Source organism: Mauremys mutica, chromosome 5 (assembly GCF_020497125.1).
Source record: "Mauremys mutica isolate MM-2020 ecotype Southern chromosome 5, ASM2049712v1, whole genome shotgun sequence".
NCBI lineage: Eukaryota > Metazoa > Chordata > Testudines > Geoemydidae > Mauremys > Mauremys mutica.
Genome location: NC_059076.1, coordinates 90,375,839 through 90,390,018, shown reverse-complemented (window position 1 = coordinate 90,390,018; position 14,180 = coordinate 90,375,839). Strand labels below are relative to the sequence as shown.

At 37.8% G+C, this 14,180-nt stretch overlaps 1 protein-coding gene across 5 annotated transcripts in view; it reads right to left on the bottom strand.

The window, feature by feature from the left end:
- SGCZ (sarcoglycan zeta) overlaps positions 1-14,180 on the bottom strand; it is a 483,993-nt gene that overhangs the window by 25,099 nt on the left and 444,714 nt on the right. For all 5 annotated transcript variants that reach the window (XM_045017558.1, XM_045017561.1, XM_045017559.1 and 2 more), the window contains one exon: positions 2,463-2,535. In XM_045017558.1, the coding sequence (XP_044873493.1) occupies positions 2,463-2,535 (73 nt within the window). The remainder of the gene's footprint in view (positions 1-2,462; positions 2,536-14,180) is intronic.

Here is a 14,180-nt window from a genome sequence, read left to right as displayed (position 1 = left end):
TAGCAAAAGCTGGCTGGTTAGATTAGGAAAAACGTAAGGAAAAAACAACACAGAAGAGGGGACAAATATGTAGTTGTTTTAAAGCTGCACCGTGTATGATTTTTAAAAGGAACATTTTAATAGCAAATATTAGAGATGGGCCAAAGTCTGAACACCCTTACATTTTGGTGGGGATGACACTGTTCAGAGTATGAACCAAGCTCCAGAGCTGAATTCTGCAACCCACCCTTTTGTCTATAATGAGCTGAGCCGAACTGTCAGATTTTGAAAAACAAACAAACAAAAAAAAACCCTTAATTTAATGGGTGTCAAAATCTGGGTTCACATCCAATTTTGTAGTTCAGTCTCATCTCTAGTAAACATGGTCATAATTTTACCTTCTAGTTTCAGTGGCGGATTCTGCTACATATACAAGGTCATTATTTAGTAAATTGTCCAGTATCTTCTGTGCTAGACTAAAATATATTGTCAGCTTTCATAAAATCCTAATTCCAGACGTTGAGAACTTCACTTTGTTTAGATGACTTCAGAGCTTTCAAATGCAATAACCCTGAACCCTAATGAATACATAGCAGTGAACATTTCGGGGTAGCTGGCAGAGCATAATACATATTCAATAAATGAAGAATAAAATAATTTAATTGTAAATTAATGCTGTTAGCCTAATTTGTTATGTGCACAGTAGGAGTTATTTCAGTTTCATAAACGTCTTATTTGATGATGATTGGTGCTGAATCGTCCTTCTGTGTGTTTTCTCTAAATCAATCTGATGTTAGAAGAAGAGGGGAAGGCTAGCTGAAGAATGTTGAGGAATTCCCATTAATTGCAGCACATGTGATAAATGATTTAAGGGAATAGTTGGTTTGGCAGCTATTCAGTGGGAAGAAGAAGCATGGAAAAGAGAAATGCCAAAAGAGAACTAGGGTTGGTAATAGACTGCAATTTAGATGCGAGTTTGCAATGGGTTGTGATGGCAAATAAAGGATAGTGCAATTTGCATACACAAAGGCATCAGGGAGATTACAGCCCTACTCAAATGAACCCTTAAGATCACACCCAGAATACTGCATGCTGACAGAGTACATCTGCTTGTATCCTCCATATTCTTTAGGGTGGCAAAAGTACCACTTCTCCCTCACATGAGACTGTTGCTGCTGGTTGTGCCATTTTGAAACAACAGCAAATTGTGTTTTCTCTTCTGTCTCTGCTGCCCTCCTAACTGTTAGTAATCCTGCCACCTGGTTACTGTAGACAACAACTACTTTTAACAACAGACAACAGCCTTTGGCAGGGGGGCGGGAGGAAGAGTGTTGCACACCCTAGAGTGCCCCCCCCCCCGCCAAAGCCTTACATTAAGCTTAAAATGTTCTGTTTAAATGATCAATTTTGGTCAGACCCTTCCATTTTCTGAGAGAGAGAAAAAAAATAAAGGCCCCAATCCTGCATGCTGTATGGCTATGCAGAGCCTCACTGAAGTCAATGTTAGGTTGATGGTTCTTTAAAATGCATGGAGGGGGCCTCATCTAACCTCCTTCTGGAAGCCAGTGAACAGCTTGGCACTGTAAATGTTGCTAGGCAGGCTAACGAGAAGGGTTTATCATGTGCAGAAACCATGGAAGAGTTGCAGTAAACTTTGATGTAAGTAAAACTAGGAAAGACCACAAAAATCTTTAGATTCTAGTATGATTGTTTCACATTTAAATTTCATCTTTCCATCATTTAGTGTAAATTAATACCTACCACTGAAATAACATACAAACTTTATGAAAAGGCTTCCATTGGCAAGTCATTCTAAATTATCTTTTTTTGGTCTTATAGACTCTTTAGTAAACTTTAGATTTTGTCCTTTTACAATTTACTTATGCATACACATCCATATACACATACAACCATCTCAGAATGACTTTGAATACATTTTGAGAGGTAGACTGGCTTACTTAAAAATGAATTCCTAAAGAAAAAGAAAAAAAAACCCTTTAAAAAACCCACAGAAGTATTGTATGAAGGACAAACCTGAGGCTGTTTACTTTGTGTTGACATTTTAGCTTTTATCTCCTGCAATAGCTCATAAAGAAACAAGACCTGGGCTTCACGCTGCTAGACAGCACTGTATTAAACTGGCCTTTTTTTTAAAAAAAAAAGGTTGTTCCAAAAAGTATAGTGTGTGTATGAACCCTAAACTCGATGATTTAGATTAGTTTGGCACTGGAGAAAAATACATTATAAAAAGTAACGGAGTGTGCATATCATTTGTGATAAAGGATATTTTTCTCTCTGACTGTGGTATCTGTTGTGAAGTCTGTGGGTGTTTTAGATAGATGAGGAACAGGTCAATAGAATATATATAAATGAATGACCTAAATGATATAGATTACTTTATAAATAAAAAATAAAAATCAAGATTTCTTAATTGGTGTTGGGAAAAAATAAATTTTAAAACAACTCTTTTAACAAACACCTACTTGAGGTCTTGGGAAGGTTCTGCTCTGATATGGGGTGTCTCCACAGAGTGCCCAAACACTGCCCCTTCTGTGCCTAAAATAAATACATAAATAAAATACAGTACAATTATACTGGAAAACAAAAACACATTCAATTCTAGAACGATCAATCGACATTCTAGGACAAAATACTTGGTTGATTCATTTGTTTATGCTTCTGCATCTCATTATCAATAGGCTTTCTTCAGATTCAACTTTTTTAGCATTAAAGAAAACGTTATTGCTTATGCCAAAATCTGTATTGAGAGTACTAGAAATTGCAGTCATCTATATATCCATAGAAGGACGTTAACATAAATAATGGAATTCCAAACTTTCCAGCACTCGTGTGCCCATCTCAACGCTTTTGGAGAAATCATATTAAAGGTCAACATTTTAAAAAAGATAAAGAACATAAGTTTGAATAACAAAAAACTATGATCAAACTTTCAGAAGTGTCCAGTAATTTTGTGTGCCTCAGATTGTGTGTGTCTAGCTTGAGATATCTTGTACCTGGCCTTCAATGGTTTTGAAAATGCACAGCTCCCTTATTCTTCTGAAGATACCAACTATTTTGAATCTCATTACCCTTTTCACGACTTACATTCCCTTGCCAGGAGACACTGGCTCACTAATTTACTGATGACAACATTTCATAGAATCATAGAATCTCAGGGTTGGAAGGGACCTCAGGAGGTCATCTAGTCCAACCCCCTGCTCAAAGCAGGACCAAACCCAACTAAATCATCCCAGCCAGGGCTTTGTCAAGCCTGACCTTAAAAACCTCTAACCTATTCCAGTTCTTCACCACCCTACTAGTGAAAAAGTTTTTCCTAATATCCAACCTAAACCTCCCCCTCTGCAACTTGAGACCATTGCTTCTTGTTTCTGAAATGGCCACTAATTCTGAAAGCCTCATTTTTGGGTGTCCAACAAGAGACACCCTGGTGTGTGTTGCTGAGCACCCAAAAACTGAGGCATACAGAATAAAGTGAATATTTCTGAAGACTCAATTTATATAAGCATCTATAATTTCAGATGCTTATACAAAGCTTAACGAATATGACTATTTTACCATTTTGAGTCAAAACTGGGTTTTTATGAAAAATGGGGTTTAATTAAATGAAATTTTTCACAAAAAGAATCTACTTTCCATGAAAACATCTTGACTTTTCATTTAAAACTGAGAAAAAGAAAAACTTTTGGTTTTCAAACAAAATTTTTCTTTTGCAACAAAAAGCAGAAAGTTTCTGACAGCATTTCCCCCTCCCAGTTTTTTGACTAGTTCTTTTAACTGACAAGCTTAAATAATACACTGATCTGTTCCCAAATGGGTTGATCTTTCCTATACTTAATCTTCTATCGGTCTAGACTGTGGATATAAACTATGCACAGGCAGCCTGACCCAGAGTCTGGCAGTGGGTTCTTTATTTGGAGTGCTCGTCACATTTCTAAGTGCAAGGAGTGGCAGCAGATAGGCATAATTGACTCTTGCTGCAGAATAAGTCACTCAGCTTGGTCTCTGGAGAACAGACCCACACCAGACTAGGCTGGGTGTTTCTTGCGCACATGCTCAGGCCATATGTGAGACTGGGAAGGAATTTCTCCCCAGGTTAGATGAGCAAAACCTCTGGGCTTTTTTGACATTTCTCTGCAGCATGTTTGTGTGGATCACTTGCCAGGATTATCTGGGTACCTCTCATTTAATCATTTCCCTGCCAATGCAGAAGCCTCAGGTACTGGTGAACCTCAGTCCTTCCCATTCTGTGACTGTGGCACATAATTTCCATAGTTTCCTGTGGGTCTCATTTACTTTTGGTCTCATTTCCATTGCCAGGTGTAGTGTGTGGTTACTTGGTGGTGTTGGTGGCCTTTGATATGCAGGAAGTTAGATTAGATGATCTAGCGGTTGCTTCTGGCCTTAAACTCTATGACTCTAGGAGTGTAATGTACCTCTACAATTAATAGGGGATCAAGGATGGCGAAACAGGCAGACTGATTGGCTGTCTCTAGAAAAGAACCTGCTGCTGAAGGCAAGATATGGTGGTTGCTTCAGGGTTGGCCCTGAAGCAAACATTTTCAATCATCTAAAACGATCATGTGTTTACACAAAAGGTTCAGATTTGTTTGAGATTTGAGGGAATGTTCAGTGAAATCCTTATTTTATCCAAACTAGTTTTCCCATCTCAGATAATTAATAATTTCAAAACAAAGATGCAAAATTTGACAATTTTTTCCACTTTAAGCCTTTCTTTAAAACATACTGAAGAAATTTTGCATCATTTAATAAACATCCCATTAAAGCAAAAAAGGCTGTTTGCAAGGTGGGAATAATCAGAAATGTAATAAGAAGGCTAAGAGGACAGATACTGACTCTCAGACAAAAGTTCCATAAAACTGGTATTATTCTTGACACAGAGACATATATAACAGCCATGTATATGACTAACTTTATGTATTTTAGTAGATAGCAATTCCAAACATATATTGTTAGACATTCAGAAGATTAGGCCTTTTTTTGAGAATATACTGATATCTATTTTTGTTTATTGCCTTTGTATTAGAGCCATATTTTATTTTTGTTACCTTTTAGTTCACTTTACTGAACTAAACTATGATAAGATTAAGAAAACAGCTCTAGCCAGCAGATTAAAGAACAAAGAGAACTGAAATGGGATGCTACATTATTTTAACATTTTGCAATGATAGAGGGAAAATGTCCTCAACTTGAAACCTCAGTTAAAACTGAAGGATGGTGTTGATTTCCTTGGCTAAAAATGATGGTAGTTATTCTTCTTCTAAAAGCTGCTTGCACAGGAGTTTTTTCTGAAATGGTTGATGCTACTGTAGTTAACAGAGAGAGGGGACTTAGGGAGGTCTAATGGGCTGTAATAGCAGCAGGTATTGATATGCCTGAGATAGCTTTAATCTTGCTAGCTTGGGTACTGACAGTGTAGCCACAGCAGACCTCAGCATGGATTAAAGCTCTAGGCTTTCATCTCCAGAGATGTAAATGTTGTAAATCATTATTTAGGTCACAGTGAAAACCAGTTTGGTGGATTCATCGCAGCTGCTATTTTTTTTTAAATGTTACAAAAAATAATTAATGGGGCAAATCCACTCTGAACCACCAAACCCAGCTGACTACTGTAGAGATCTATAGGAAAGGTGAGGGAGAAATCTTCCTTCAACACCACAGAACATGAACAACGCTGCATTATGGAATCTACTTTCTTGTTTGGAGTAGCCTTTGCAAGCCTAGTACTGTCAGTAGACAGGGATGAGGGGAAGAGACGGACTGGAGCATCTGCATAATGATAACTTCTCCAGCTATACCCTTATGCTGCCTTGCTCTCAAAACCTAAATCCTGCCTCCACATGTAGTGCCATGAAAGGAACTCTTGTGGAGCTGGATTCCTTGCCACAAAGAGGGTGCTCCCTACATATCCTCAGCTCCTCCCCACATCCTCGCCAGCAAAGCTGCACACATTTCACAACCAAGGGGCCTTCTGCAGCTGTGAAGGTGGGAACAAGACCTGAACTCATCAGAAAATTGTGTACAGTTTAGAACGACCATCAGTCTCTACTTATGGGAGGCCCAAAATTATAGTAGCAGAGGTGGTGGGAAGTCAAGATTGAGGTGCTTAGGGGAAGCTTGAACAAACCATCTCCATACCAAGGGCCATACTTTACTCATATTCTATTGTGTGTGCAAAGCTATCACAGACAATGCTGTGCAAAGAACAAGAATAGAACACTGGCTCAAAGGCAACATTCATAATTTTTCAATTTCATGAGTACTTTTGCTTATGAATTGAGATCCCCCTCCCCCATAATACAGATTTGTTAAAAGGCAAATCCATTACACAATCAGAGAGCTTTAACATGAAGACAACAAAACCAAGCAGATTTTAAATTTTAGCACTGGGGACTAAATAGAATCCTTAAAGACACAACTAACGTTCAAAGACGGATGTGTTTTCCTTTACCTTCAGGAACATAATCCCACATACCTTTCTTCTCTCTCTCAAAAAAGTAAAGTATAACTAGTTTTATAACAAGTTCTTGATCCTCAGAAATGTGTCATTCTGCTCACCAGGGAAATACAAGTACATATTCCTTAGCGGAAGAGATGTGATCACATATATATTATCTTGTTTTTAGCAAGAGGTGAAAAAGATCAGTCTCTCAAAATCTACTGATATACCTCCCATGATAAAAAAAACAAGATTAAGAAAAACTCAAAGAACTAGCATAAGAACTACAAATACCTTATTACCAGAAGCTAAAAAGAAGAGGAGAGTGATTAAGGGATGTATTGTGTAAAGCTATCATGTTTTAGGTATCTTTTCTCTCATCCATGTGTATGGGGAATGTTCGGTGGATAACTCCTATTAGTATTATAGGAACTATATGTAAGTCCCCTCCAGTAACTGATGGCTCCTATCTCCACCCTTTACTATAATATGACACTAGAAATGTGTGTGCCTATGAATATTACATGCTTTATCATAAATCATATCTATAATGTAAAAGTCTGATTGGTTTTCTGAAGATAAATTGGGATAAATAGGAAGAAACATACCCTTTGTTTCTTATATTCTGAAGGTTTGTCCTCAAGAATAAACCAAAGGATATTTTAGTGCTATTTGTTTTACTCAGAGATAAAATATGTGTCTTGTTTTAATGGATTGTGAAAGCTGCTTTATCTGGTACCCAAGGCTCACGAGAACTGACAATATGAATGAGTGAGTTAAAAAATGATGAAAATTTAAATGTCACACAGAGAAAAGTTCTTCATCAGGATAAGAGAGGTCCTTTTAAAATTTTCTAAAGTTAATTCAAAATAAGGATTATTTTGTGTCTCAGTGACTGAAACTTGACAGGAATGAATATCTCTGGAAAGAGATGCAAATCTAATGAAAATCCATAAACTTATCGAATGGTAACCAAGATTTACACTGAGAATGAAAATCTCGGCAGAGATTAATCTATATAAAAACTAGAACCTTTTAGCCCTTTCAAGTATACTGCAAAGTGATGTAGTTAGGGTACTGAATTCAATGGAACATGACAGAGAATGGATAACAATAAAAAGTGAACCTTTCAGAGGAAATAAAATAGAGAGGGCACTGACTAAGGTACAAAGGAGGTAAAAGCAAAATCACAAGTATGAGTGGAATTACTGTCAACTCCAACTCTGGAAGAGAATGAGTTAATAACACAACAGACTTCATTTAGAAAAAAAGCATCCCCCCCACCACAACAGCCTAATGGACAATACGGATAATCTACACAGAAACACTGAAAGAAGTTAAAGCAACCTGAGGCAGAATGGATGTAAGGAAAGAAATCCCCAGTATACATAGAGATGGCAGGTTTTTAAAAGATTTCTCTGACAGAGAGCACAGCACAAATCATATTAATCCTAATTCAGTACAAGCAAGATCTAGTCATGCATTCCCAAATTGTATTCCCCTGAAACTATGGAAACTGAAAATGTATACTTAGACTGACTGGTGTAAACTACTTACTTCTGCTCAATTTACTACTTACTGATTTGCAGCTTTTGGAGAATGACAAGTTTCATTAATACATCTGGAAATATAAAGTTGATGTTTGGTAGTGGATGATATTATCTCATTCATGTTCTCTTGGAGAAAAGTTGTTGGTTGATTTAGGCATAACCAGCAAACTATGGCTCATTAGTTCTCAAAAGAAGTTTGATGGCATTCAGTGCCTTACTAGTAGGTTAGCAATTAAAGGGCCAGATCCTGCATTATTGATTTCCCTGTGAATATTGTATAAGAACCAGATTAAAGAACAGTGAAATTATTACTTTTAAAGGTTTATGAATGAAAATAATCCAAGAGCACTGTGCCATTTGATAAAACTAAATCAGGATTGAGTGAGATAAAACAACTAGTTCTAGAAGAAGTTGTTGCAGAAGCATTGATCAATACAAAAAGTAAGTAAGTTCTTGACCTGATGGCGTACCAGCAGAAGTATGGAAGTGCAAGTAAGCATGAATATATTGCCACAACTGTTTAATTTCATCATGATGCCTGAGAAGATGCCTGATTTGTGGAGAAAATGCACATTAGTAACAAAATTTTAAAGAAAAAAAGACAAACAAGACTGTGGTAACTATTGCAGCATTAAACTCATGAGCCACACAATGAAGATCTGGGAGGAAGTTATTGGTAAGAGACTGTGAAGAGAAATAAAGATTAGCGGCAATCAGTTTGGATTTGTGTCAGGCAAGTGAACAATGGATGCTATCTCTGCATTAGGATTGCTTGTGGAAAAAGATAGCAAAAACAAGAGAACCCTGCACATAGCATTCATTGATCCTGAAATGTCATACGACCATGTCCTGAGAGAAGTCATCTGGTGGTGTATGACAATGAAACAGATACCCAAAGACTATATCAGATTAATCCAGGACATTCTTGAGTGTGCTGTTACCACAGTTAAAAGGTCACATGGAGAAAATGAACACTTTCTAGCAAAAGTTTGTATACATCAAGGCTCGGCATTAAGCCCCTTTTTGTTCATGTTAGTGTTTATGTACTTACAGAAAACATCCAGGATGCATCCTTTTTGCAGATGATGTAGTGTTCATGGGGGAGAGAAAAGAGGGTGTGGAAGAAGACTTTGAGCCACAGAGGTGCACACTGCATGAAAATCAGAAGAAATAAAACAGAGCATATGATCTGTAGATTTCATGATATCTTGCAGGAAGACATGAGGCTAGTCAATACCGAAGGTACAGAAGTTTAAGTATGATAGTACAGGATAATGATGAACTCCATGATGAATTTATATGAGAACAGGAAAGATGGACCAAATGGAACAAAGTGAGTAGAGTGATCTGTCATAGCAGAATATCTATCAAATTAAAAACTAAAATCTACAAGATGGTAATTAGGCTGCACTTTTGTATGGCCCCAAATTCTGGACACTGAGGAAGAGACAGGAGATGAAAATGGGAAGATAAATGCTTGGAGTTACAAGAATGGACCATTTTGGAATGAACAAATCAGTGAAGATGGTATCAATCATAGAGAAGCTGAGGGAATCCAGGCTTAAATGTTTTGGGCGCATGAAAAAAAGATTGGAAGAATATATAGAAAAATAAGTTATCAAACTTAGAAATGGAGGGTGAGAGAAGGGTTGGAAGAACCAAAACTACCTGAACAGATATCATACAAAAGGACTAGATTAGCTGCGGAGTTTCCAAAGAACTGCTTCAAAACAGACTGGAACGGAGAATGACTCAAAGAGCTGACCCCCTAGAGATGGGACAAAGGTTAGACCAAGACGACACTGGATTTTGTGTGTGAAAAAAATGCAGGATTACACCTAAAGTAAATGAAAACAGGAACCTGAAAGCTGGTTAAATTATTCATTGTGAATAAAGGGCTAGATACTGGCACTGTCCTGCCTGCTTTCCACTTGTTTTGCACCACAGAGCATACTGAAAGATGGCTTAATTGGACACTAGCAGATTCTCCTAAAATAGGAAGGGAGGTTGTGATGCGCTGAAGAGTGCCATCCTCTCCGGCTGTGAACTTGTTCTAGGCTTTCCGAAAATATTAAAGGACACATGGCAATGGTTTTCCAGACCCTAAAGGCCAGCCTTGTCACAATCTCGTCAGAGTCTGTAAGGAAAGTCAGAATAACTTGTGATCTTTAGGTATCAGTGACAGACTTTCAGTCCTAGTGATCAATGCATCAGTTACATTCTCATAACTATCATCTTAAGGAAGAGAGCTAGAAACTTACTTTTAAAAAAGGTGAGATTCTCCTTTACTTTTTTAGCTCTCCCAAATTAGAGGAGATCCTTAAAAAGGGCTGTTCTGATACATTATCTGTAGATATCTATGAAAGAAACTGGCACATACAAGGAAAAATAGATTTCCCAAGTTTAATGTCAGAGGGGACCAATAAATTTCACCCTGTTATCCCTGCGTTGAGCCCAATCATTTCTGTCAGACCAAAACATAACTTTCAGAAAGTCATCCAATCTTGCTCTGAAGGCATCAAAAGATGGAGAATCCACCACTTCCATTGGTAAGAGAACTTTATGAAATGCTAGTCTCGTGTATATATTAGGATGTAGTACCAGTTTGTCCTATTGAGTTTAAAGGAAAGGCTGTAATATCTTCGTTATGGTGGAAGCTTGACATTTAATTCAAAGAGTTTGTAACAGGTAAAAGTATCCACAGTCTAACTTTCAAAGAGAAATAGGAGTAATTAATCAGGATTGCTTTGCCATTGCAAGGACCTTGAAATTACAGGCTTTATGCTCTAAAAGGTTTAATTAAGATAGAAAAGCTTAATAATTTTTGTACTATGTGTTGAGAGTTAACCTTATTTGTCACTCTCTCCATAGGATCAGGCATTCTCCTATGGACTATAACATGTGAAGGCTTGATTAATGCTACCTCAAATACAGGAATATGCAACCAATCAGAAACAGTACATCAAGGCATCATTTAAGAACACATTCATTTGACTTAGTATTTAAAAAAAAGAAAAGAAAAAAGTGAGCTATTTTTATTATGAGTAAAGTGCAGCTTGTGGACCAAATGCAGCTTGTACAGCCCTACAGAAAATGTCACCACTGCCTTTATTTTAATACAGGATCCAGCACAAAATTCATCCAGCCTGCTTAGATCAAGTCTGCATGCTGGAATCAGCAGTTTCTACAGGTTGCACTTGCCTAGTAAAAATTAGTTAAACTGCACCATTTTATACAAATAAGGTTGTGGTGATTCCTCAGCCTCATGGCCAGTAGACAGTGTAACACCCTAAGTGGCCAAAATTTAAATGACTAATTTTAAGTTTTGCTGGTCACATGACCCTGATGCAGGCATATCGTCATTAGGGGCTTCATTATGCCTATGATCCATATTTGATATTTTTCTCCTATTAATAATAAACCATGAGCGGGGTCATTAAGTCCACCCCTTCCTATGAACCATCACTAACAAATGTTTGTCCAACCTGTTCTTAAATCTCCAGTGATGTGGATTCCATAACTTGCCTTAGAAGTCTATTCTAGAGTTTAACTACCATTATAGTTACAAAGATTTTCCTAACATCTAACCTAAATCTCCCTTGCTGCAGATTAAGCCATTTACTTCTTGTCCTCTCTCCAGTGGACATAGAGAACATTTGATCACCCTCCTCTTTATAATAGTTCTTAACATATTTAAAGGCTGTTATTAGGTCTTTCTCCTGTTCTTTTTTTCCGTCAAGACTAAACTTGCCAAGTTTTTAAAATCTTTCCTCATAGGACAGGTTTTCTAAACTTTTTATCATTTTTTATGCTGTCCTCTGGACTCTCTCCAATTTGTCCATATCTTTCCTAAAGTGTGGTACTCAGAAATGAACACAGTACTCCAGCTGAGGCCTCACCAATATGAAGTATAGTTGGCCAATTACCTCCCATGTCTTACATGACACTCCTTTTAATACACTTCAGAATATTTCCCTTTTTCACAACTGCATCATGTTGTTGACTCATTAAATTTCTGATCCACTATAACCCCAGACTCTTTTCAACAGTAGCCTGTTAGTCCCATTTTTATAGTTGTGCATTTGATTTTTCCTCCTTAAGTGTAATACTTCTCACTTGTCTTTATTGAATTTCATCTTGTTGATTTCAGACCAATTCTCGAATTTGTCAAGCCCATTTTGAATTCTAATCTTGTTCTCTAAAGTACTCGTAGCCCCTCCCAGCATGGTGTCATCTCCAAATTTTATAAGCATGCTCTCCACTCTACTATCCAAGTCATTAATGAAAATATTTCATACAAGGCACTAGATCTATCTTCCAAGTTTGACTGCAAACCATTGATAACTGCTATTTGAGTATGGTCTTTCAAATAGTTGTGCACCGACCTTATAATAATTTCATCTAGACAACATTTCTCTAGTTTGCTTATGAGAATGTCATGTGGAACTGTGTCAAAAGTGTTACTAAAACCAAGATACATTACATCTACTACTTCCCCTATCCACCAGGCTAGTAATCCTGTTAAAGAAATTAGGTTGGTTTGGCATGATTTATTCTTGACCAATCCATGCTGTTGATTTCTTATTACCCTATAATCCTCTAGGAAGTGGTGCGGGCCGAGGGACGTACTTGGGGACATACTGGCCACCGCTTCCAGCAGCTCCCATTGGCCTGGAGCAGCAAACTGCGGCCACTGGGACCTGCGATCGGCCGAACCTGCGGACATGGCAGGTAAACAAACCGGCCCCTACTCGCCAGGGGCTTTCCCTGCACAAGCGGCGGAACAAGTTTGGGAACCACTGCATTACAAAATAATGGTTTAATAATTTGTTCCAGTACCTTTACAGGTATGAAAGTTAGGCTGAGCGGTCTATAATTCCCCAGGTACTCGCTGTTCCCCTTTTTAATATCAGGTACTGTTTGATTTTCTTCAGGTCTCTGGGACATTGCCCAGCCTCCATGAGTTGTCAAAAAATACTTGCTCATGCTTCAGATATTGCTTCAGTTAGTTCCTTAAGTATCCTAGGCTGAATTTAATCAGGTCCTGGTGATTTGAATACATCCAGCTTATCTGAATATTCTTTCACCAGTTCTTTAGTGAAGACTAAAGAAAAATAGGTATTAAACTGCTCAAACATCTTAGCTCCCCTTTCCCACTAAGTAGAGGACATACACTTTCCTTTATCTTTCTTCTAATGTATTTAAGGACCCTCTTCTTATTAACTTGCATGCCCCTTGCTAGATGTAACTCATTTTGTCCCTACACATTTTTGCTATTCTTTTGTACTCCTTAGCAAATTTGTCCATGTTTCTACTTCTTTTAGGATTCCTTTTTGATTTTCAGGTTTTTAAAGAGCTCCCAATGGAGGCATATTGGCTTCTTACTATTCTTCCTTTATTTTCTTTACACTGAGGGCTGGTCTACGCTACTGTGGTAAAACGATCTAACTTACGCAACTTCAGTTACGTGAATAACTGAACTGAAGTTGACGTAGTTAGATCCACTTACCACAGTGTCTACACTGAGCTGTGTCAATGGGAGAGCATCTCTCATCGACTTCCTTTACACTTCTTGGGGAGGTGAAGTACACAAATTGATGGTAGAGTGCTTTCCCATCGATTTAGGGTGTTTTCACCAGACCGGCTAAATTGACACTCACTGCATTGATTGCAGCAGTGCGGATCTACGGGGAAGTGTAGACATGCCCTGAGATAGTTTGCAGTTGTGTCTTTAATATTGTTTCCTTGAGAGACTACCAGCTCTCCTGAACTTCTTTATCTCTTAGATTTTCTGCCCATGGGATATTACCTACCAGTTCTGAGTTTGTTAAAGTCTGTTTTTGAAGTCCACTGTCCATATTCTGCTGCTCTCATGCTGACCTTTCCTCAGATTTCATGATCACTTTGACCTAAATTGCTTTCCACCTTCAGATTCACAACCAATTCTTCCCTGTTGGTCAGAATAAGTCCAAAATGGCTGTCTCCATAGTTATTTTTTCAGAAAGTGGAGGAAGTAAGTTGCCTCCAATGCACTGCAAGAACTTATTGGGCATTGTGTGTTTTGCTTTATTACTTTTCCAACAGATGTTTGGGTAGTTATAATCCCCCAGTACTATCAGGCCTGGAAATTTCTGTTATTTGTTCAAGAAATACCTCATCCACCTCCACTTCTT